This window comes from Cariama cristata, unplaced genomic scaffold, assembly GCF_000690535.1.
Source record: "Cariama cristata isolate BGI_N322 unplaced genomic scaffold, ASM69053v1 scaffold30330, whole genome shotgun sequence".
Classification (NCBI taxonomy): Eukaryota; Metazoa; Chordata; class Aves; order Cariamiformes; family Cariamidae; genus Cariama; species Cariama cristata.
This window is the reverse complement of record NW_009593475.1, coordinates 1-26,212: the sequence shown is the minus strand read 5'-3', so window position 1 is coordinate 26,212 and position 26,212 is coordinate 1. Positions and strand designations below refer to the sequence as shown.

At 35.5% G+C, this 26,212-nt stretch overlaps 1 protein-coding gene across 1 annotated transcript; it reads right to left on the bottom strand.

Moving 5' to 3' along the window:
- Window positions 1–22,769, bottom strand: RHOT1 (ras homolog family member T1). The gene is given in 21 exon segments (XM_009710654.1): window positions 1–118; window positions 1,611–1,754; window positions 7,443–7,565; window positions 8,940–9,142; window positions 9,469–9,588; window positions 10,356–10,439; window positions 10,812–10,942; window positions 11,186–11,286; window positions 11,889–12,034; window positions 12,439–12,523; window positions 13,229–13,349; window positions 14,297–14,405; window positions 14,832–14,930; window positions 16,404–16,505; window positions 17,100–17,208; window positions 17,754–17,806; window positions 18,167–18,220; window positions 19,003–19,046; window positions 20,314–20,370; window positions 20,373–20,391; window positions 22,719–22,769. Coding segments are annotated over 21 exon segments (2,055 nt in total). The 5' UTR covers window positions 22,752–22,769.
- Window positions 22,770–26,212: the final 3,443 nt, after the last annotated feature.

Here is a 26,212-nt window from a genome sequence, read left to right as displayed (position 1 = left end):
TCATCGTTGCTTTAATAATGCTTTGTACATAGCAAAACCCAACACTGCAAAGACAGTAGCACCAAAACTTGCTCGGAGCCAAAACGTAGAGCTCTTGAGGTCCGCTTGTGTCACATGCCTAAAATTTAACACACATACAAAACCAAGTTAATTCCATGACAGGAATATCAGACAACTTGTGCTAAACTACTCTGCTTTTGGAAATTCATCACTACACTTGTCACAGGCAAGCAGCTTACAATTCACCCTTACGAGTATTATACAGTCATTTTACTTTTCTTAAAAGCTTAGGATTTGATCTGCAGCCCTGATCACATTAGTAGATCTCACTAAAGGCAGAGAGCTCACACAGCTGAAGAGAAATGCAGGAGCAGATCATTAGTCATGAATGTGCGGAGGGCAGTGTGTCTTCTTTGAGAGTACCAGCAAGCATTCACAAAAGGAAAACAAAAATAGCTAGCAAATAATTAATAATCCATAGTGAGAACAACTCTGTCCAGAAAAATCCTTTTTTTTTTTTTTTTCAGATGTTGAGTTTGAGTATTTCTGTTTTTCCATGAAATACTTTCCAATCCTGTTGAATATCTACTTATACTTCTTCCCCCAAAAAAGTTTACTGACAAGTAGCAAGTAATATTTTTCCAAAAGCTAGAATCAAAAAGACCATTTGTAAATCCCTTTCTTCCCAGTACAGTCACAAGAACAGCAATAGAAAGTCATCCAATACCAAGCTGAAAGCTAAGAGAAAGTGCTAGTGAAACAAGCAGTGACAATGGCACCAACAGAAAAAGACAAGATGTAACAACAGTATGAAGTGACCGTATGACATAAAAAGCCACATCTTGCATGACAGTAGAGACATGACCCAACTCTCCCAAATATTGCAAGAAGTCTGTAAGCATGCTCAGTTAATCACGGCTAGCCATCCTCAAAAGTAGTCTTAAGTATGACAGCTTACCATAAAGCAGGAGCTACCATTTAAAACAAGTTATCATAAATGCCATAATTCAAAGCAGAAGAAGTTCCTAAACAATAGTAAAGTTTTCTTTTGTTTGTTTGCTTTTGTTTAAGATAGAACTTACAACAGAACTTCACTAGCCTACCTATTTCAGCCTGTATTAATCATCACGAGTTACTCAGTGAAAGCTGCAGGAGTATTAAGTACAAGGAGCATACAGAGATCCTACATGGTGCACAAGAGAGTTCATATAGTGTGAATGGCAGAGCTATAGCACACAAGCTGCTTAATAAAGCAGGAATTGTTACTTGCTATGAAAACGCACAAAACCAGTTTAGGATACTCTACTTTAGTAGACATTTGCAGGAGCAATATACACCATATAGATAATCAGTGTACTGTCAAACCACACGCTGAGGAGCAGGCTCTTTGGTGCACAAACAGCGAAACACAGCTGGTCTCTAGAAAATCCTAATCTTATTTAAGAATATCTTGCCGGGTTATGGAACAAATCAAATTCATTAATTCCTGCAAGCATTAGTTCTTCTACAGCTAATTTTAACAAACTCTGCAAACTAGATGTCACATGGTTTGCTGAGGGGAAGAAAGGGAAAAGGCAATGGCAAGGTCACCTCAGTTTAGCTGTTGTTACCTGTCTTCAAGCAAACGTGGACCAAGAGATGACTCCATGAAGATGGAATCTTCTACAAAGTTGACGGCGTGCACCTGCTGCATAATACTGCTCTCCTCGTCTGCTAACAGCATGGCCCCCAACTCATCTATGTAGGGTCTTAACCTTTTTACACACATGCACAGTTTGCAGTTCATAGCATGGCTCAACAACAGCGTCTCAAATATGCTCAAGTAACAAAGCCCAGAGAATTTGTAATTTTTAGCCATCTAGCCCCTGATTCTTGTGCAGTTGTTAAAAACTTAGTGCTTGGGGAAAAACAGAAATAAATGGAGTTTGTACTTTTGATGAGCTAAGTAAAATATACGATTTTATGTAGCTAAATGTCATTGCTTTAAGGACAAAGAAAACTGCTTACAAAACTGAATCTCTTCCCACTCCATCCCCAAAGCCTCAGCTTTCATGTGTCCACAGGATACTGCAATACTCCTGCACCATAAGCCCGAGCTAGAGTACCTGTGCCACATGCACTGGAATGACTCCAACACTTCAGCCCTGCAACTGACAACATCTCATTACTGTTGATAATTCAATTAAAGACTCTATTTTATCACTACATGTGGTGGGTTTTTTAGTAAAAGACTATAAAATGCTTGTCTTCAGATCTGTAAATTATAAAATTCCCTTGCATATGTAAAATAAATCACTTGTATGTAACACAATTTTAACAGATTGTGTGACTGGCTCTGTTGGGCGAGTATTTGTATAACTAACAACTCTCAAGTTTGGTTTGGTTAATTCAGTTGCCCAACTATTTGTTTAATTTAAAAAACATCCCTTCAAATGTGAAAAATCACTGTTTAAAGCGCAAATGAATGCTTTTGCATTGCCTCATAAAGCACTCTCTCTCACATCTAGATTTTCTGATTCTTATCTATAATTTGCCTTGTTTTGACTTTCGCGCATGTCCATATTTAATGGTATGCAAGAAACTTGCTGAGCATGCTTCATCCTTTTAAAAACAATTAATAAATTCTCAGACATGATAAAATCCTCTTTTCATGTCTAAAGGGAGAGTAAATTGACTCTAATCCCTTCTCTAATCCTAACAGTAACAGACTCTTTCATTTAAATAAAGGAACTAAATCTAGATAGGGATTTGTCTTATAACCTCAAGGAAATCTACTGACTTCAATAAGAAATTATTAGAGCTCTCTGAACATCTCAGCCCAAAAATCCACAGTCCAAAAATACTGAAATTCAAAACACTCTGGATGTCTAATTGCTTTACACCTTTTAAAAAAATTCCACTTTTTCTACCTTAAATTATCCTTATGCTGTTATAAATTCAATTTTTGCAACTTTGATCCCTAATATTGTTTAGCTGCCATTAAAGGGGAAAAAAAAAAAAAAAATCTGTCTGAAACAATAAAAAAGGATCAATACTTGTTTCCAGCACAGGTCCTCTGACATGAAGGTGGCTGTAACGCAGAAAAACTTTTCTCAATACATACTGAAAATTGTACCTCTTCAATAAATAATGTTCAAATTTTATTTTAGTGTACCTATGTTTATGAAACTAATTTTCACCAGTGGAAGAAATTATTACTGCCCTGCTAGTGAGAGAGTAACTCTGAATTAGAAAAATTATTCTCTCCATGTGTAAAACGTATATATGGATGTGCACATACACACATACAAAGTAGTAGTTAGGACTCCATAAATGAAGCTGTATTTGAAACTCTGGCTTTTTAGTAGTAATAACTAGCTTTCAAGTCTCCCAAGTAGATTGGTGTGTGCATTTAATCATACAATCAGTTCCACATAGATAAGAAAGTCCAGAAATTTTGCCTTTGGCATAAAATTCAGATTTTAATGCACGTTTGGGGACAAAAAGACAGATTTTTACCCAACCTACCCTTAACAGTGAGTCAAGTAATTTGCCACTTGTTGAATAAGATCTTTGAAATCTGCAGAGTCTTTCTTTTAAAAGGCTTTAACAACTCACAAGAAGTTTGCAACATGCATTTATCAAGAGGTTAACTGAGCATGCCTGCCACTGTTACACACAGAACATTGTTGAGTTATGGGCCAATACTGACACTTTTCCCTATGTCAGCAGCAAAATAATCCCAAATCTGGGAAGGTTTAACCTTAACTATAAAAGTTCGAAAACACTGCTGTATTAACTACAAAAGCAGGCCAACAGGCTAGTCACATGGCTACTCACACTAAAATTATAAGCAAGTTAATGCAGTCAGCAAGCAGCAGCAGCCTGCTCTGACAGACAATAGGTTCTAACAATAAAATATAAGCAACTGAATTTTAAAAACACGTAACATGTGCAAGCTGCTGCAGCTTCCCTTCAGGCACATATTTTCCTAGGATGCAAATCAACTCCAGCCGTTAGAATTTTCCCCCATGCATTAGTCATCTAAAATGTGAAAAGCTCCAAGTGCATCTTATCATCTACAGTACCTAAAAAGAATGTAAAATGCCAATTCAATATATTCTATTTGGAAGGAAATCAGGGCACACAGCTTTGCAAATTTCTACTCAGTATGTGTGTTAAACAATTTAGAGGAGGTGGACAATACGTAAGTAAAATATTGTTATACTGTCCTAATTTGAGGGACACCTAAGCATAAGGATAGATTTCTGCAACTAGATTTAATGGCAATATACTATAATTTTGAAAAATCATCTGCATACACTGCACATAGTGAAAAAGAAATCCTGCATTATACTCTTAAAACTTTCCCATTATTAAAGGAAAATGAAACTATTGTCTTAACTTTAATTTCAAGAAGGAAGGTTTTCATAGGAAAAAAACCAAACTTACAAATAATTCTAAACCCAACCATGTTTTATATGCAAGTACAATTTAACTTCTATTCCACAATATTTAAAAATTTTAGAAGGAAGAAAAACATGCTCTGAGAAGTCTCCCTCACTGAACGCCACAATTCTCATGCATTAGAATTATTTTATTTTGAAATTAATTTAGTTGACAGAAAAATGCCACTACTGTACAAGCAAAAGGCAACAAGTGAATGATTTAAAACCAAGAAAGCAGAAAAACACACTTAAAATTGATGCTCTGGAGTTAAAAAAAAAAAAAAGGGCAAAAAATCCAAGCTCATCGTTAAAGAAAGGGTTAGAATGACATAAGCAGAAACCTTGCTTTTAAAAAGAGGTAAAACAATGTAGTAAAAAGAGATTAAGTGCCAGCCAGACAAATACAAACGAACACCTAAAGGAAAGAACAAATTAAAAATATAAAAATACTACAGGATAGTAACAAGTCTCATACATGCATGTATAGTGCTTTGAATGCAGTGCCTTCTTCCTCAAAGAACCAATAAAGCGTGATCCTGGGTAGTTCAAACCAACAATCCCATTTCTGCACAAGAAACATCTCCAAACTGAACTTCCATGTTTGTTGAACTTGCCTTTCTGATAGCCTACAAACCCTCGTGAGAATCTCTGAAGTTTGTCCGTAGAAGAGAAACTGAAGGTGGGCATGAATAGGTTTTTCACTTGCATAGCGGCTATGTTCTTCCTTTAATTAGTAAGTTGGGAATATTCTAATGTGGTATTATATTTTGCCTCGGTAACAGTGTTTAAGCATTACTTAGCAACAAATAATACAGGAAGGGGTCCAATGTGAAAAATTTCAGTTTACCTACTTCCACCGTCTAAAGCTTCAGAATAGGAAGGGATCAGAAGTGCTCTTGAGGGAAGGGATCAGAAGTGCTCTTGAGGGAAGGGATCAGAAGTGCTCTTGAGAAACCTCCTCCACCCATCAGTTATCTAACTTTTGCCCAACTATCTGACCTAATGGTAAGCACTGGTAAAACCAAAATAAGAAAAGTTATATAAACTAACCACAGCAGAAAATCCTTCTGGATTCAAATGCTTTCTCTAATCACAAACCATTAGATTAAAAACACATCGAAGGAGCTAACATTTTTAAACAAGAAAACCACCTCTACCCTCTTAAGTCTACAATTAGGAGCTATTCCCTCCTGCTTACAGGTATCTCAGCTCTACTATATATGCAGTTACACAGTAGTTCATGTACTGAATAGTGAATAACCTGCGGCAATGTGTTTGGTAAGGAAATACCTCTAAAAAGCTAACTAGGACGAGAGTTGGTGAGATGAAGTGAGCATGCTGGAAACCTGTAACAAAACCCTACTGACGAACTGAATGACTATAGACAAAGAGATTCTAGCAAATAATTCTTCCTTTCTGCAGGGCCAGTGGAAAAGTCTATGAGGAATTCTCTTTACCTTGAATTACAGACTTTTTTAGGCAGTAGTTGATTCCTATGTTTATTCCACACTATCTAGTGACAAGGTGTGGAAGGACAGCATCCCAAGACTTTTAAAAGACTCCAATACAGTCCTTGACAGTATTTCAGAGGATCGAAGTGCAATGTCTAATGCAAGACTCAAAAAAAAAAAACACCACAGGCCTATACGAGAGAAACGGCTAATGTAGCAACCCATAACCATTCCAAAAAATGAAGATATGTTATAGACTTGATTTCAGCCTCAATAATAAAGAGTTGGGATCTTGTAGTAGTGACTGCCAAATGAAGTTTTAGAGCAACAATATGCAAAAAGATTGCTGTTTCAAGGGATTTTTGTCTAATGGATGACTGCTGTAGAAGAGATGCAGCGTGAACAGTCTCACTCATTCACGGTCTTTTCCTAAGCTAATGAGTTTTTCCACCCTTCTTCAAATTCTCACTCTGTGGTTAATCCAAGATAAAAGTGTTAAAGTGGTATTTCACAACAATGCTCAATACTGTAGGTGGGTATATCTGTAGGCCTCCTATGTGGGTGTAACTTGGAGCAGCTACATCTGAAAACAGTAAAAAGTAGTAACATATATGGACCAGCAGCACATCAAGATATTCTAACCGTGGCCTTCAAACACACACATTTATCACAGTTGCCTCCAAGAATCACATTTATCATATAAACCCCCAAGAAGGCTAGGAATGATGCAACGACTGCACTACAAAAATTGTTCGGTTTGAACTCCCATTTGCTGGGGTGCAAAGACAAGTGCTGAGGTGTTAGTAAATCACAGGTGTCAAAAACTGCCTGCAGTACACACAGGACAAGGTACTGCACTGTTTTCAATGCTGAAAACCAGTTCTCTCTCTTTATCAATTGTTTTTTCCAAAGTATCTGCAAATGCAAATGTTTAACCATTTACCGCTTCATACATGCTGCATTCTACTCAGAAAGGAATTGGATGTTAAAAGCTCTAGATTTTTTTTTTTTAAAACACAAAATACCCACTCTTTGTGTAAACCAAACATAACACACACAGAGAAATTCTATGAATTCCCAAATATCAAACTTGCAATTATAAACATGTAATATGCTATACAATGCTGCTGTAAGTCAAGCCATGCCTTTATGCACGTATCCATGTAACTGATATCGAAGAGGCACTACCTCTAATCAATACTAAACAAACCCATAATGTCTCAAGTGAGACACATTACACAGATTTATAGACACTACTTAATGTCCATTACCAGCTCCCTGAAAACACAGTCCTAAGTCGTCCATAGTATTTTTGCAATCACTAAGTGCCTGAATTGACTACCAAATTGGTAATGGTTCAAAGAAATCACTGGTCTCAACTTGAAAGACCAAAAGTACCTTCAAGTTAAACAAAGTTTGACAATTCTATGACAATTATTAAAGTAAGTATCTGCCTATTTAGCGAATATGGCGTGACAAATCTGCAGTATAAGGTTACGAATGGCTTTTAAAAAAACCCTTTATTTTAAAGCACACCTGGTACCTAGTAAATAAAGTTAAGGACCTGTTAAGAACTGCAGTGAAGAGTTTGTTCTTTACAGATTGCAGCAAGTCTGAGTTGAGGAAGTTCTGACAGATGCAAAATGTACACCTGTTGCAGGCGCACATACAGCGTAACCGGGCATGGCTGCGAAAACACACAGAAGGACAGGAGTTGAAATCTTGCTCATAAAATCAGGTGCACATTAGGACTGTGCCACAACCAAGAGAGATTTAGGAATAAAAGGTACATTTGAATGAGTAAGGAGAGGAGGAAAAAAAAATACACTGGGGAAGCAAGGGTACAACTACAGCTGTGCAGAATTTTAAGGTTAGATGTTCTACATCTTGGACATTTTGGCATTACCACCATACACAGATCTTAATAGCAAAGCACAATCATGAATGAAAACGTTTGCTGAATTTATTTACGTTTGTAAGGAAAGCATCTAAAGGCTTCTGAGTATGTCTGCACAGCAATAGATAACACCCCTTTTTCAAAGGAAAGTAAGCCACATTTTCTACCACTTTGAATGCACACTTTACAAAGTGACAGTTTCCTCTATTTTCCCACCCTAACACACATACATGCTTGAAAACTAAGGGAGAAGCAGGAGTATTGATGTGACAGACATTTGGTCAGTGCTACACTTTAGTGGTTTTGCAGTATTCCAGTGCTACAAAATAAAGACAACAAAAACAAACCAAAAGCTTTACAAATCTAATTCAATAAATTCAGTTTCAAGTATTTTTTTAAAAATCCTATTATTTTGGGTGAAAGTGACATTACTTCTATTTAATTCAAAGCAAATGTCAGCTGTCATACTAGACTCCATCTGCTGTAATATTTATGTGGTTCTTCACCATATTAAAAGTTCCACCCACCAAAAGAAGAGATGCAAAGTGAGCTTAGCAACAGTGAGATGTGTAGTGAAGAAGAATATGAGCTAAAGTATCTTGCATCTGAAGCTCATAAAGGTGTTTTATAAAGACATTTGATTAAAAAAAAATAAGATCTATTAGATTAATGAACTGAGCACATAGTAATAAACACCCTGAAAATGAAAAAAGCTTCAAGCAGTGCATAGGGGGAACTGTTGTTCACTAAAGCGTCATTACTTGTAATCAACTGCCAAGTTGAGCTATTAACAAGGATTACAGTACAACTTATTCACAAGTATCTCAAAAATACCAAGATACGAATACTGACATATTGAGTTATGCATCCACAGTAAGGACTGAACAGAACCCTACGTATTCATTGGAATTTGCAACACAAGCTGGATGAAGTGGTGTATTCTTTAAGAAACACCTCAGCAACAATAGCTGACACTAATTCACATGTTGCATATATACCAACTTTCCCAATTTGAAATAATTTGAAGATTCTACTCAAGTCAATTGTGTCTCTCTGTTGCTAAATCTCAGTGAGGCAGGTCCATCCTCATGGCTAACAATGACATGCAGTGGTATTGTCCGTGACCCATGCGATACAAAAAAATATAACAGTTCAAGTACTTACGGATACATTGCCATAGTTGTCAGTTTAACAAAGATATCCTTACTCGGCGCATCAACAGTATTACAAGTAAAGGCTTGAGGTGGAGGCATTTTGTGTTTTTTGCAGAATTCAGCAGGAGAAATACTATATTCCTGTCTAACTTCATGCAAGTCGGACTTCGCAGCTACCACTAAGCATGGTATTCTGCTATCCATGAAGTGCTGCTGCAAATTTAAATAAAAAAGTGAAAGAAACAGTGCATGATACATTCAGCCTGGAACAGCCGGACTTGAACTCATTGCAGCAGCATTAAGATACATTCATTGCACTGAAGTGAGGCATTACTAGAGGCAGAACATTTTATATAGACAAGTGGACACTGGCTTTGTACGAATAATAAAACTGCATTTTTAATGCATCAGCCAGTACTCATAAATAAAATGTCTCTTAAGCACTAGAACTTGTGTATAGGACCACTAACTGACACCGAATATTTTGTCAGTGAGAACATATATAAGTGTAAAGGTTTGTATATATAAACTCTACAAACCTTAAAAATCCTGGCACAGTACTCAAAGGACTTAGGGTTACTGACATCATATACCAGGCAGACTGCATCGCATATGGTCTCAGCATCAGTTAAAAATTCAGAGTCACTGACATCGTGTAGCTGGAAAAAAAAAGATGGTCAGAGAGGGAGAAAAGCTCTGTCATTATGCAGTTAAAGGAATTTTAAAACTTTCTTTTTCTCATCATTTTTATGGCTCATTTTTACGTATCCGTAGAACTAATGGACTAACAATAGGCAGAATTAATGAAAAAGAAATAGTAGGGATTTACCATACAGCCAACATATGTGAGCTGTTAACATCACATCTGCAGGCAATCAGAACCTCAGCATGAAAAGTTAAATTTACTTTAACGCAAAGTCTTAGATTCCCACAGAAACTGGCATTCATCCTACAGAGGAAAACCACAGAGCAGATGACTAGATCTTGGAAAACAAAGAAAGTTATTACATTGTCATAAAGGAAAACTACAGTGGAATAAGCTTTAAAGAAAGTATTCCACCCACTGAAGATTAACTTTAGCCATCCTAATCACTCCACGTGACAGATTCTTCTTTACTGAATAGGTAGATTGCTTGCTGATAACTTATCAGATTATAACTTGATGCTCTGCAGTGTAAACATAATGGACTGGGTTCTGTACAACTTAGCTCAAGGTTTCAAAAGTAGGTCCTCCACAAGTTCAGTTTAAAGTATTAGCAATATGTAAAACCAGAAGTTATTTGAGTCGGAAAAGGAGGGGGGGGGGGAATCTACACTTACGAAAAAGAGATAATTAAACCAGGAACTTGTTTGCAGAAGGCTCTGAATAATTCACTCAATTTTAAGTTTAACCAGTCTTATGCAAACAATAATGAGGCAACCTTACCAGCAAGTATTTTTCCTGTCCGTACACATAGACTGTATTAATGGCGTAGTAAGATTTATGTTCTGCACGTATTTGCCTCTGTCTCTGAAAATGCAGAATTTCATGTTAGACCACAGCAAATTTTCCCTTTAAGTTAGATTTGAATAGTTGTTTTAATCCATTTATTAATGAATGAAAATTACAGTAATCTTTAGTTTATTTTGCAAGTACATGCGTAGCTATAGTCCATGATGTACAAGTAATTATTGCATGCAATAGCCATTTGTCTATTTGCTAAAAAAAACACAAACCAAAAAAACCCCACAAACAAAAAATACCCTCCCCAATAACTCCACATTCCCTCATAGAACTCTCCAAACTCAGTAATAATCAGCAAAGCTCTAAGATAAATTAGTTTTGCTGTCTAACCTTAACTCAAAAGCATATCTAGGTGAATATAAACAAAAGGTTTCTTACTATTAGATTTCTTCCAAGAAGAGCCTGAAGAACTCCACTTTTCCCACAGCCTTTCATTCCAACAACATTGCATCGGAAAACATTTCTCTGAGTCTGTTTTTTCTGGAGGTCTATCTTTTTATCTCTTGTCACTTTTGAAAAAACACAAATACTTTTCACAAGATGTACATACATGTGTGTACATGAAAACTTGAACTGTCCATTTATATTAAAATGCACACAAAACAATATCTCAAAAATATTAAATCAAAGATTTGACTTGAGCAGAAAGTAAAAGAGAATATAAGTGAAAAAAGACGAACCATTTGTTTAAACAATTTACTTGAGTAGATTTCAAAATTTAAATTCTTAAGTTGTACCAAATTTTTTATTACCTGTAATTGCTGATGCTTGAGATTCTTGTTCTGCAAGTATTGAGTAGCCTAAATAACCCAGGTACTCCAGGCAACGCTGCACATCTAAGTATGTGGTTAGACTAGCATGGAGTAGAAAAAGAAGTTTCTAAATTGTTAGCATCTGTGATACTAATTCTTTACAGTACTGAAACAATTTTTTCCTCCTATCTCCAGATTGACATGACAGAGGTATTCCTGGCACTATGTAGTACTGAAGGACAAAAGCACTCCGGAGGTAAATGGTAGCAACTTTACTAGTCTTAACAGTCAGCAAAACACTATGAAAGCAGTACTTGCTGAGGCCTATCAACTTACACCGCTTTTTTTTTTTTCCTCAGCAAATAGTTTTCCTCATTTTCCATATTTTCAATAGGAAAAAAACCTCATTATTGAAAACTACTATTCATATCATCTCGAAAGAGTAGAACCACAGAAATAAATATTTCAACAAGTTTCAGGGAGATTTCCATGTTTTGAAGAGAGCACTAAATACTGGCCAAATCCTGAACAGGTTATAACAACCAGCTGAAGATTAGGCCACTGGATGGCTACAAACTTGACCACTTGGATCAATTTTCACTATTAAACTTCCACTCTTTCTACTAGATTTTTAAGAGGAATCTACAAATGCATTATCATACTCAAAGTTCTCAAGTACTAAAATGTAATGTATCACACTTACGTCCACTGAGAAAGAAACCCTTGGTAGGTAATCCATCCCCTTTCATTTGTACAAACAGTGTTGTTAACATCAGGTCCCCATGGCATATAAGGGAAGACTTTGAACAAATCTTTCAGTTCATCAGGAGACAAAGCACAATCTCTATCCTGAAAATAAACACACAATATCAGACGTAAATCACTTAACTCATGTCTATTCTAAACTGGTATTTTCTTGTTGTACGCTTGCAAGATTCAAGAAACTGGTTATAAAAAACTGAGCTGTTTTCTTTTTAATCATTGGGTTTTTTTGTGGTTTGTTTTGTTTTGTTTTTGTTTTTTAAATAAGACTAAATATATGAGCTAGTTAAAAAAAATTTGATAGTACAACTATGACTGCCAATGCTCCTTGCAGACAGAAATATAAACAGCAGACTACTTTTGACTGCATAGCTTAATCCAGAGCCAGTTTCTGAATGAAATGACATAATGACAAAACCACACTTTTCACTAGCAAAATTGCTACCAAACTAAGGCTCTTAAGGACACACACACTCAAATTAAAAGCTTACCAAATCATGTTTATCAAAAATACTTTGAAGAAACAAGTATGCATGATGATTTAATTCTGTTGTGCAGTCTAGAGGAATTTTTAGCCTGTTTATTGAAAACAAAAACAGATACCAGAAGTGTTAAGTGTGTTTATGAAATATAGACTATTAAAACTCAAAATACAGACTTTTTGAATTACAACATTTGGTATTTGACCTTTGCATTTAGCTTTAATAATTTATCTTTAAAGAGATCGAAGCACATGCTTTTTATTAGGAATTCTAAAATTGCAAGTGAGTGTCTTTATATTACATGATATATAGCTATATAGTAATCAGTTTTTTGTTTGGTTGGTTTGTTTTCTGTGTTTGTTTTGGTTTGGTTTTTTTAAACAGAAAATTATGTAGTTAGGTTTTTCAAAAGAAGTCACAGAGTCGATCAATCTCTTAACTTTTTAATTTGGGGATTTTCAAAGGCTCTTGACTGCTATGAAAATACTGACAAGACTTTTCTAATTTTTTGCCACATACAATAAGCATCTGCTCAGATTTATGTTCCAGTTTTGTATTAAGAGTCTCTTCTGCCATCTTTCTTATAAAGAAATGATTTGGCACAAGTGACAGGAATTCTTCCTTCGTAATTTTCAGTCACATGAAGATTTTGGCTGGTAGTTCATAAAGTAAGGGAAATACTTGATGTAACAATGTGTTAAGTAAACACACTACAATAACCCTTTCCTCCTGCCAAAGCAGGAGGCAACATAAATTACACACATGTAAGTTAAAGAAAACTAAAATAAGTGATACTTACGGAGGAAACAAGTACTCTGGTGTAAGCTCTAAGTCATCATCATATCCGAAGCGACGTAAAACAGTCCAAGTTGTTTCATGCCTTCCTCGCTGAATGAAAAGTGTGTGTAGAAAAAGAAAACCTAAAAATCAAATTATGAAATCTTAAGGCCCTGAAGTGCTTTATCTGCTACAAGTATTTTTAAAAGAATCAGTATGAGACTCAAAACAAAAACCACTTGAAATATACATTCAGATTTTAAACCTCCTGGGTGACGTTACAGCATTATCTACACAGACTGAAGGTTCAGAAATCATGTTATTTGTAGAAGTGCCCTCCAAGGAACTGTTTCCTTAAAACAACCCACTTGGTCTTCTGTGGGTTTGCTGCTTTCAGTACCAGCATTTTAGAAGAACTTAGCTGTATGAAAATACAGACAACAATATTTTCAACAACTTAAGATAGTAAGCCATAGCAAGAAGTCTGGAGAGTAGTCTCATGGATGACTGCCTTTAGTTGTCCTGTATCAAAATAACTGGGTAGGATTTTTGTTTAGCACTTTCCAGGGCTTAACAAACACTGAGATTTCACTGTTTAGTAAGGCTATGCCTTAAGATTCCCACTCTTTACAATTTCTCACAAGTCCTATTATTGTATGTAAGCTCCACAAGCAAAGCAGTTACATTGATGCTCAGAAGGAAAACGTTTTTTCTCCTTTCACTTTTGTCATATGCTCTGAGCAAATCTGTACAACATAGCTGTTAAAATGTTGACAGATGCCACACCTTGCTAAGTGTTGCAGCCAGTGAGCTTAGAGACAAGACAGATTCATCTAGGAGACAATCTCTTTTGAGTCAGTATACTTATTTGGATTCCAAGCTCTGTAACAAGAAGCAAGAAAGACCTTATTTTATACACCCCATTATCCCTCAGTTTAATCATCCTTTGATATCATACTGCCACTACACCCAGCTCCTGTAGTCTAAAAGAATCAAGACAGAGATCATATTCCTAAAGACTAGCTTTTTTATGTAAGAATTATTATAAACTGTATAAAGACACATCTTTTAAGAGTTAAATAAGGCTTACCTTTTAGTGTTAATCCGTTATCCGCAACTCCATCACTTAGGTTTTTCCTGACTACATTCTTCACATCTTCCAAAGCTTGAGGTGCTAGTGGTGTATTAAAACAAATTCTCTAACATGAAACAAAAAGGGCATGTTAGGACCACTGGCTACTAAGCTAGACAAACAGCATGTCCTGTATGAAATACAAACTTAAATGTTCCAATAAGCTAGTAAAGGACAATTCAATTTCTTTGTGGAAATAAAAGTGTACAAACTTTATTTTATTTTAAGTACAAGCATTGGGTCTTGCACATTTAATAGATTTTTTTTTTTTATTTAGCTCTTCAACTACAACTTGAACAACGGTTAGAAATAAGATTAATGCCATTGCCATTTTTACAGATCCACTCTTTTATGCTGCACTTGAAACTTAATATTTAGACCCGATTCCCTCACAATTTACCCTACTACTATTTCTTCAAAAAGAATCACTTGTTTTTCTAGAATTACATAGTTCAACTATTAAGCATGGTGAAAAGATAAGCAAAAGAGTTACCTGAAAGAAGTTGAGCTCTGCATCATTTAGTGTACCATCATTATCCTGATCAGAAATTCTAAATATGCGAGTGAGTGCTTTAATACAGGCAGGTTTCATCTAAAAAATAAAAGAAAGTTCAGTATCTTTCTAGACTTGAATATAAAAAGTTTACACTGACTGACACCAGGCAGCTCAATCTCATTAAAACAAATACTAGTCTTCATTTTACATTTTTAGAATGGAGACATTCATACACACATATACAAAAATAAAAAGCAAAAGGAAACAAAACCATGATCTAGCAAATTTATATTCATAAATTTAAAGCAATTATACCACATTAAATGTCTTTCTACTCAATTATTTGAAGAGCCTCAAGCTCTTCACAATATGAAGATGGCACTACCTAGCTGTTAAAAAAAATATAAATTCCATCCTATTGCTACAGAAAGCTTAAAAAAACCCCAAACAACTGAACGATTGTTTTTTCCCCCAAACATTTCTTGGTAGGGGGAAAAAAAAAGTCCTTGCAATCCTAGCGCCTTGCAAAAATAAACGGCTCCAGAACTACAGTCAACTGTTTCTAAACAAGCACGCTATCTCTATTCACCATTTCAACTATGGCTTCAGAAGGTTTCAAACACCAAACACTGAAAATCTTCACAGGGCTCATTCATCTACCAGGCAAAGCATTGATCATATGGACTATCTCTATGACAAAAGAACTGCTAAGATACCTTCTGAGTGAGGCAAAACAGACACTGGTAATTCTCTCCCAACAACTACAGTGATGATGGACTCTTCTCTTCATAGAGGTCACACAGATTGCATAGAGATTGGTTTTGGAAAACCAAAAAGATTTCAGCACAACAATTTTATCACAACATTACTAACTCTTAAAGATGATTCTGATGGAAGAAATCAAAACAGGGTTATTCTCTGGTTCTCTACTTAACAAAGTATTTACGATTGAAGCAACGTTCCTACTGCCCAGTACTACAGGGGGGTTACATTTAGAGATTTTATTCGTATTTGCCCATGAAATTAACGTGTTTTTTAAAAAAAAAAAAACAAAAAACCAAAAAACCCATACTCCTTCATAACACACTCGGCTAACTACCTGTGATACTTAAAAACCAGCCACATTACTTGTTTCTTATCGCTTTTGCCAAAGTCTCACAAGATGTTCAGAAAAGTTCTTTCCCTTAAATCAGGCCAAGTCTAAAGTATTTTCCCTGAAATAAATAGAGTTATTGTGAAATGTATATCTAAAGGAGAACCGAATTGAACACCTGATTTATTCACATTACATTTGGCTTAAAGCCATTACCAAAGCTTCTCATTTTACTTAGCAGTTCACATGGGCAACAAAAAACTGTCTTCATTGCTTTGAAAGAAGAGGAAAGACAGATCAGATTAATAAAACACAAAATAATCACCATGGTTCTGGAATATAATGATTGACATTTGGGGTGGGGTGGTGGTAACAGAACACACTAAGAAATGCTAAATCCACTGAAAAGGAAAGAACAGGAAACTGATTAACTTCCCCCCCTATATTATTTGCTCATAGAATCTATGTATAAATACCTCTTTCTCCTCTGGGCAATAAAGAGGACCTGTAGGATGTAGAACAGCTTTCTGTGCATAATAAAATAGCTCAGATATATTCTTCAAGTTTTTGGCTGAACACTGAAAGAGAAATTCTTATATGGATTAGCTAGTTTCTTTCTTGACTATTTGGTGATTTCTTCTGAAATTTAAGCAAGCATCAAACTTCTAAAGATCTAGCCCCTTCTTGTGGGTACAGTGCTGTTTTGGAAAAAAAAAGACATCTAGCTCCTCTACCTGCTAAGTAATTAATAAAGGAGGTCTCACTACAATTTGCTGTCATAGCAAGAACAGAAACCAAAAAGTTGTATTTGGGAGGGGGAGCGGGGAGAAAAAGAAAAAAAGGGAGGCATATCCACACATATTAATTCTATTTTTAATACTTTGCAGACATCTCTCTGGCTTAATATTAAATTTAAAACACTTGCTAAAGGCAAGGATGTGAGGAGGCTCTAAATATTAGAAGAATTTGACCGTAACATTTGATTATACAATAGTGCAATCTTCCCTAAAGGGCAACAAGATATAAACTCACCATGATAGTGACTTACATTCAAAATATTTTATTTTGAACAAAAAAAAAATAAATCACCTTTTCTATTAAAAAGCTGCTGTACATGCTTGGCAAGAATGTATTTTTTGTTACTTAATCTAACTTCAGAGAGTCTTGCATACCTCTACACATGTTTCTATCTCTGTATATTGATTCATAATGGGAAGGATAGTTTCCATACTGCTATATTCCACTAGATCAGACTTGTTTCCAACTAATATAAGAGGCAGCCTGAAAATGAAAAAAGGTTAAGAGCTTTAAAGACAGAGGGATAAAAAGATCTATCTAATTTAGCATTCTACCTCCCACCAGAAGCCATTGCATTATTTTCATGACGTAATTAAATACCACCAGCAGCCAATAGGCAAAACTAAATGATAGCAGTTTTAAGCAAATTGTTTCAATATACACTTAAGACAGAAATGTCCTTCTTGTTGATACTACAAAAACCACACAGTTAAACACAAAAGTAACTAATTAGATTGTTATTATACAAAACCAGCATCAGTAGAAAAGCTATACAGACCATGTAGCAAAAACTAGTTATACCGTAACAAATACAAACACAGCTGGTAAAAGCTGCCCATGAAATTCAAAATAAATAGCATTGCTAGTATATGTAACAGACCTACATACTTCAAATTTCTTGTTGCTTGGACTTCTTACATAAACTTTAAGTTTAGAATATGATTTTCTTAAACAATTAACACCCTCACTGTCCATTGACACCCATCGATGTGCAGCCTAGTTCACACTTCTCATCTTTATTTATGCACCTGCTATCTTTGTCCGTCCTTTCATTGATGAGAGGAATCCATCGACTTGTTACCTAAGTGGGATTAAAAACAAACATGAAAAATACATTTCCAAATTTAATATGACTGAACTGTGCACAAGTTTGACTATAACTGCTACTGCTTCTTTCCCAAGGCGGCACATATTTATCCGCAAAGGAGGAAAAAAATAAAAACTGGAGCTGATTAATGAGCAACTTTCTCAGATGACTGACTGAAAACTCAGATGTTGAAATGGACCAGAAGCAATAATACATCCGCATGTTCTCTTAACAACTTCATCTCCAACACCATCTTCTACATTTTAAATGTCTAATACAGTTTTCAGCTTGCCAACAATTAACAGTGGACAAGTTACATCTCAAGCAATAACTGGATAAAACGTGTTACCATACCTTATCAATAGAATTCTTGTTGTTAACAGCATATACTATACAAATCACATTTGCCTAAAATGAAAAGAAAGGAAAGGCATGGAATTCCACTGTTTAGAGTCTCTAGAGCAACAGAGACAATTAAGAACCATATGTAACAGCATCAGAGTAAGAACAGTTCCACTGTTAGTCAAAAACTATGTCCCTGACTTGCTTAAGCTATTTGTAGTCTGAACAACAGCTTAAACCAAGTAATTTGTATGTTGAGAAATGCCAAAAAGGCTGTCTTGCAGTGTGACATTCACAGCTTATGCCTGCAGAGAGATCTATGCTACCAAGAAATCTAAACTGAAGAATCGTAATTTGCAGCCTCCACTTAAGTACCAAACTCAATGCCAGAAATGGAACACAACACCATGACAGACTGTACAGAAGATGTGCAAAGGTGCTCAGAAAGAACTGAAAATAGCAAACAGAAAGAATTACAAAATTACCAAGAATCCCGTGCTATTCATAAATGCAATAGTACAACATGACAGAAAGAAGCCAAATGGATCTTTCCAGGGTAGGATTATTTCTTTACAAAAACTGTCAGTCCCTTGGCCTGCTGATTAAAAGATATTTAGGTTCTGTCCTTTCACGCAATTCACCAGCACAGTGGCAGTACTTACTGTTCTTAAAAGGTTTACTATAGAGCAGGGCACAAAACAAAACAAAATGAAGAGCCAAGCAAGAAAAAGCAAGAGACGTCTTTTTTCTTCAATTCAAATTGAAGCCCACCTAATGCAGTGAACTTAAAAGGAAAGACTTCTCCAAAAGCAGAAACTATTTTCTAGTAAACACTAAAATACACTTACCTGTGATATTTCATGGTAAAGCTGCTCATCACTTTGCTCTGCTTCTGCATTCAATAGAATAAGCCATTCATTAATACTAAACGTTTTTGCGAACAAAATTGAAGTGTCTATGAAACTGGAGTATTTCACAGTGCTCTTAAGACAGCCTTGTGAAAGCTCTTGTTATTTAAACATCTTTTTATAAAATCTACTAAAGAGTGCTTCTGCTGTAACAATAATGAAATTGATCCATTAACTGTAAGACAGAAACAGTCTGTTGCACACAAGTTTTTTTAAAGAGGAATAATCATATTTGTAGACAGGTTCTTTCTGGAATGAATCAGAGTTTGCATCCCCCAACATTTATCAACAGCCCCTTCCTAGGATAGTAAGTAGCAACATCGTTCTATAATGTAAACTTTTACAACAGAATATGGCATATGTTAATTTTATTGCAGTGTTGATTTTTTAGTGAGACCAAGCTTCTGTGAACTGAATCTATGAAACATTTCATCCAACAGAAAGAAAAACTCACTCCGCAAAAGTTTAAGCTCAAGTCCAACAAAACCAATATGCATTATTTCTTTGTTCCAAATAGGTAAACACACCAAAGATATTTCCTCAGCAGTGGTGGGAGAGAGAAGACAGGAAGGTATCTGCTAAAGCAGCCCAATGCTTGGATTCCATTATAAATGAAAGAAGGATTTTTCTAGCTGTGCAATAGTTGCATATATTTGTGATAGCATATGAACTTTGATACTGAGTCTATTTATATATTCAGTAAGGTCAAGGAGATTAGAATATATCAAAAAAGAAAAACACAAAATATGAAACTGACACAAAATATGAAACTGACACAAAATATGAAACTGACACAAAATATGAAACTGACACAAAATATGAAACTGACACAAAAGGAGAAGGTGTCCAAACTTAGAAATTCAGAAAGACATAGAATACAAGGTGAAGTCTCCTGCATCTTAGTAAATTCTTCACTGAAAGAAAGAAGAATAGTTTTGAATTCCATTAATGTACCCACCTTTGTCTGAACCTGTAAATAGGTCTGTCGCACAAAGAACACTAACTTCACTGGAATATTGCTACAACTGTCTTTCATGAAAGTACCAACAGCAGTTAGCGTTAGGCTTTGAATTAGTAGGACCAGCCATCATCATCTGATTTAGTTTCATCCCACGAGTTTCTACTTTAATCCAGTCTTTTCCTACATTACATGTAGGTCCCATACCTGTATGGCTATTAAAGAGGCTATTAAGTTAGATAACAATTCCATACCATATCAGTCCAACAGTAACAGTATTGTGTAGTCCTGACCTGAATAATCCACTATGTGAGTTGGCACTCTTTCAGGGGTGACATCAGCAGTTTTTTTTCTTCAGCTCGTGGTGGAACCTTGGGTTGTAAAGAAACAATAAGAAAATGCCTTTAAAGATAACCCAGAAAATCCAGATAGTCAAAAAAAGTTGTATACTATACCTGCCAATTAGTCAGCTTTAAATGGAACAACTTATTAGTAGTTCAAGTACTTTGGGTTTTGGGCTTTTTTGTTTGTTTGTTTTGTTGTTGGTGGTTTTGTTTCTTTGGTTTTTAGGGTTTTTTTTGGTTGGTTGTGTTTTTTTTTTTTCTTTCCCCAATATACTGGAAGTCACTGCTACCTTCTCATTCTTTATTAGTCTACTTGCTGAATAAGGAACTTCCTGCAGGCTTTGCAAGAGAGCAATGCTGTTAAAGGATTCAGTGAATGCTTCTACGAAACTCAAATCCACTATATCCATCCACCTATACAGAACTACTATAATAGTGAAAACTATAAACAAAATCTAAATTGCAACTTACTTGAAACAAATGTCATATAAATGAAAGTTCTAAAATTTGAGGGGGTTATCAAATTCAACAAATTATTTCAAAGGGCTACACATTCTCTAGCAGGAGAATAACATCAGAGTTAGCATGCCATTATTGACAAATTAAATGTTGTTTAATCCATGTTTAAATGTTTTAAATTTTGTACAAGATATTCTAATCCCGCTCCCACTGAAATCAGTACAAGAACTACCCCTACGAACAGTGTATGAGTTGTTAAAAAAAAAAAAAAAGAAAATTTAAAGATACGGCAAACAAGCATGACAGACAAAATACAATTCTCAATTTTGATACAATCATAATCTGACAACTTCCTCGCTTCTGACAGAGTGCTAAACATTAAGTTCAGAAAAGCCTGCCAAGCAAAACATGATACTAATAAAAACTGTGTTCTGCAAAATACTGTAAACTAGCTATGATCGCTGGCCATTTTTTCCAGAGAACACTACTCCATCTTCAGGAAAAATCAAGTTAAATCTAATTTTAATGAAAACTTCCTGCACAGCAATTTATTGCCTTTTACCTGCTGACACTGAACTTTCATGATATTTTAGTTTTCTTTCAATAAAAAAAAAGGAAAAAAGAACCACTAATCACCAGAAGAATGGCTCTTTGTAAACCTTCAGGCTGTACTTACATCTTCATCAAGAATGATTACTGATAATACCCAGTACACTTACCACTATTTCAAAGTCTGAAATGTCTGTTACACACACCCATATATCTCTGATCTGCACGACTGACCTGGAGGAACTGTACGTGTCTCTTTCATCAGTTTACATAAAATGCAATATTTTTTTTAAAGTTATTTCTGTCATTTCCGGCAGATTTTGTGTTATATAAATTATGCTTTTTCTGTCGACATGAATCTAGAGAAATATCCTAGACTGTACTGCAGGAAGAAGCTGAGAAGTGAATAGAGGCCTACAATTCATTAAATACATCAACAAATAACCTGCCAAAGGAATGGGTCCCTGAGCAGTTTAAGAACAAACAGAAAGTGGAGCTCCTTTTTACCTGGAAGGTTGGGAACTAAATTCAATTACGTTAACAATCTAATCTTGACTCATGAACTGTGGTAACCTACTGATTTGCATTAAACACAGCACAGTGTAAATTCAATGAGCAGCACATGATGTCTATTTTAAGACTTGTGATCAGAAGAAATAAACATTCATGTTTACATGTAAAAAGCTTAACTATTTGCAGCAGCTGCAGTTCTTTTTACACTATAAAGAGAACTATGTGCTGCTTTTTTTAAAGGAATAAAATGTAGAAGTAGTTTTACTTTTATTCTGCGAGAAAATAGTAAGAGTTTTTGGCATTTTTTACTTCAAAAGTGTCAGTAAAACATTCTTCAAAAACAGAAGTAAAGGTAATGTCTCGCTTAGTCATAAAAAATGGCTAAGTTTAAGTTACACACTGTGACTTTTTAATTCCTCAGTTTTATTCATTTTGCAATCTATTTGCTCTTTAAATACTACACTCCAAAAAAATTTGAGGGTCTTGTCTCTTTCAGCACCTTCCCATTTATGAGTCTCTAATGTTGAAATATGCTGCCAGTTACGACCAGTTTCAACTGCTCAAAAAAACCCTAATATTCCTCAGATACCAAAAAATTAGTTTAATTAACCATGCGAAAAACAAGAAAGGAATTTAAATTCTTAATCTTCACACAGAGATATACTGAAACTAATCTACATCACTCTTCCAGAAGTCATCACTGCAGTTGTAGACTTTGATTTTTTTCTAAATAGGAAACATTATTTTAAAGCAGAGACTATTAACTTACTCTTTAAAGAAAATTATACAACAGGCTAGAAATAAAACTTAGAAAACAAATAAGGATGCTCTACCTCTTCTGGAAATTCTTCACTGACAAGAGACATAATTAGCGATGTCTTCCCAACTCTGGCTGCAAAAGAATTAAAAACAGAGATTAGATAATTTGGTTTTGTTACACTCAATAGTTGCATCCCATCTTAAAATGGGAAGTATTTTAAAAACATTTTCCAACTGCCCATGTTAAAGGCTTTTTATCTGTTGTTTAGACATACTAAATATGGATGACAGCAATCCTCTCATAATTCTATTATTGTAAAACCTTAGGATCCATTTCACACTTCTGCATTTCATCCAGAAGGGAATCAAATCCTGCTCTGTCTCACACAAAAGAATTACCAAGTTTTAACCTTAATATAGAAACTTAAGCAAACAAACAAACAAAAATTCAAAACAAACTAGAAATGCTTTAAGACAACTTAATAAATAGAAACAAAAAAAAGCACACAGAAAGGAATTTAGGAGTTAACTATTTTTATAATATTCTTGATACCATGATTGTGCTTCAGTCCTGAACTACCAAGGATAAGGGCTGGACGAGAAGACATGGCTCTATCATCACAGGACCAAGTCTCCACAAACTAGTTTGATTACTTTTAAAGTGTAAGAGCATAATCTCCTTGATACAAATGAGTCATCCCCCACAAAAAGTGAAAAAACCTCAAACCACCAACCCTTTTAAAGTCACAGTTTTCTTAATCCAAGAAGAAGAAGATCACCTCTGCATCAATATTCAAATCTATTCAATCAAAGAAGTGACTCCATTTACCTGCAAAGTTCTGATACCGCAGTTGGATTGTTTGGTTTTGAGAATCTTTAATGTGACCATTTAAAATTAAGAGTTGGTAACTTTTCTCAGGGTTCCCCTCTCTCTAAAAACCTTCACCTGTCAACTTTCTGTTCCTTTGAAAGCCCTGGAAGACTGTTACTGCTTTATTTGTTTTCAAGATATTTCTTAAAAACCAAAACATTCAGATTCAAATATTATCTGGGATTGTATATTTCCAACAGCCCCCAATTCAAGCAAAAACCTATTTCATCCTGGACATAGAGCATCTCTGGTAGCATGCATGCTTTACCAACCAAGACGCTGCTCGCAATCACAGCCTGTATCACTGTTCCTACTGAAAACAATATAAAATGTCACCAATTGACATAAGTTGTTTTGCCAATATCACTGCATTTACACTTGTCTATTTAACTGATTATAATTCTGAATATGGGAGGAAGAAGAGGAGATGAAATTGTATGACTGGTTGTTTTTGTGCAGAAAGTGGTATTACTGAACTGATGATCTAGTCAAAGTACATTCAACTTACCCAAGTCTATTTTTGGTATAGTAACAAAGGGCCTTCTGACATCCAGAAATCAAAGCTGCTCTTCATCATGGTAAGTTAAAGAGCAGTTATTACAAAATTATGAAAAGCAAAGAAAAAGTTATCCAGGTGAGGAAGACTTTTGTTTTCCTTAGGGAGAGTAGTTGTAAATTTTTCCCCAGTGGTATTAGCTGGAGAGCAGTAAGGTGCAGGTTTTTTTAACAGCAGTGTGGTTGTGTTTTCATCAAAGATACTCATATGAGCTAAAACCATAATTTACACTGCCAGGCGTCCTCCTGCATAACTATATCTTAAATTTCATCCTGAGAGAATCAAAAGAGCTTTAAAAGCTCACCTATTTTCATAGGAAAAAAAAGATATGTACTTTCCTGACAGGCAAGTAAAGTTATTAGATAATTACTGAGAACAGTGCAGTGTATTTTGCATCTGACCAAGTCAGCTTTAATTTGAAACAGTGGCAAAACCTGTCGGCTTTGCAGATACAGAAACTCATTTCATTAATTTTATACGACTGAAAATAGAAGATGATGTATTGCTGGTTAGTAAATGCTCAGTATTTACAAGCTTCTGATACACTTCCTAGTGTTCTAGAGTTGGTTTTATGAAAATCCACAGGTTCAAGTGTGGAGATTTGGTTTATTTTGCTTGAATCTAGGTCAACCATTTGCCTTTCAATTCTGTTTATAGTCTCAGAAATAACAGCGTAAACAATATTGGCTGACTAGAATGAAGGAAACAGCCACAGCACTTTGTGATAATTAACTCGTCTTTTTCCTCATATACAAGCCTTTTAGATCATGTTGCATAAAATAACATGCTGGACATATTCTGAAAATTACTGGCTATTAAAAATGTATGTTTGCACCCTGGATATTATCACTAAAACAACCTTAAACCTAAAACGTAGACCACTGGGGATGAAAAAGGTTCTATTTTGGAACGGGCTTAAAACAAAAGGTCTTCACATATTTCAGAGTCTGAATCTCACAGTCTGCTATTATCATTTAACAAGTATTAGATGGTCTGGACTAACTTGTGGTTTCAGGCTAATACATAAACATGAGACATGTATACAAAGCAGTATTAGCAGTATAACTGTCAAGTTTTACCAATTTGTAAAACAAATTTCTCCTTGCTTACAATCTCTGATGCGTGCCATGTACTATATGTTGCTACATTTAAGAGACCTGTACCTTTGAAATTTTCAGTTGGACATACTGTGAACCTGATTGCCAAATGAAAGCACCTGTTACACCTGTACTTAAACCACTGTACAGAGCCAGTTCAGAACACACCATTGCCAAAGAAAGTTAGGCATATATTCCGAAGAGGAATTCAATTGTGTATTCAAATACACAAATGTATTTCTAAATAAACTGAGTCCTGCAAAACTAGCTTAATGACTTAACTCTTTCTGCATAGCACCGTCTCTTTGAAGATTCCTCTCTAAAGAAGTCATAGAGGATCCATCTAGGCAGCACAGACAGAGCCAACCTGCGCTATAAAATAACTGCATAAACTGTACTATGAATATATATAGGGCATTCAATTTTCAGGAAAGCTTTGTTGGTAGTACTACATTCTTAGTATAATTAGGTAATTTTACTAATAACATTTGGTAATTACACTGTATTCTTTTCTTGTGAGGAACTTAAGCACACTTTACAGACTAACAAAACAAAACCTTCTTGCTGCTATTTACATCAGTAAGAAGCTATATCTTTGAAAACCTAGCCACTTATTTGGGTACCTAAGTGTGAACTTAAGGACATAATTTTAGGAACATATGAAAAAACACTGACCCACTGTAACTTTGGCACGCATGTAAGTACATGCTGTTTATTCAAGGTCATGCAGTAAGTTAATGGCAGAAGCAGGGATCTGGACTCCCTGGCCCCCTGTCCTAGCCACAAATTCAGAACACCCGACTGATAACCGCCTGGAGCACACCTAGCCACTGATTTCCAAACTCAGTAAATAGGGAAGATCTAAGTTTGGTTTCCACGGAGGGGGGGGGGAAGTTTAAACAGGACGTGGCCAAATATAGGGCAAGACTTTCATCCCGGTTTCATCTCCAGGGACGTCCAAGACGCACACCAACTCCGCAAACTGACTTCCATGCTGCGAGCTCGGTATCCAGCGGAGGGATGCGAGAAGCCGGGAGCTCCCGG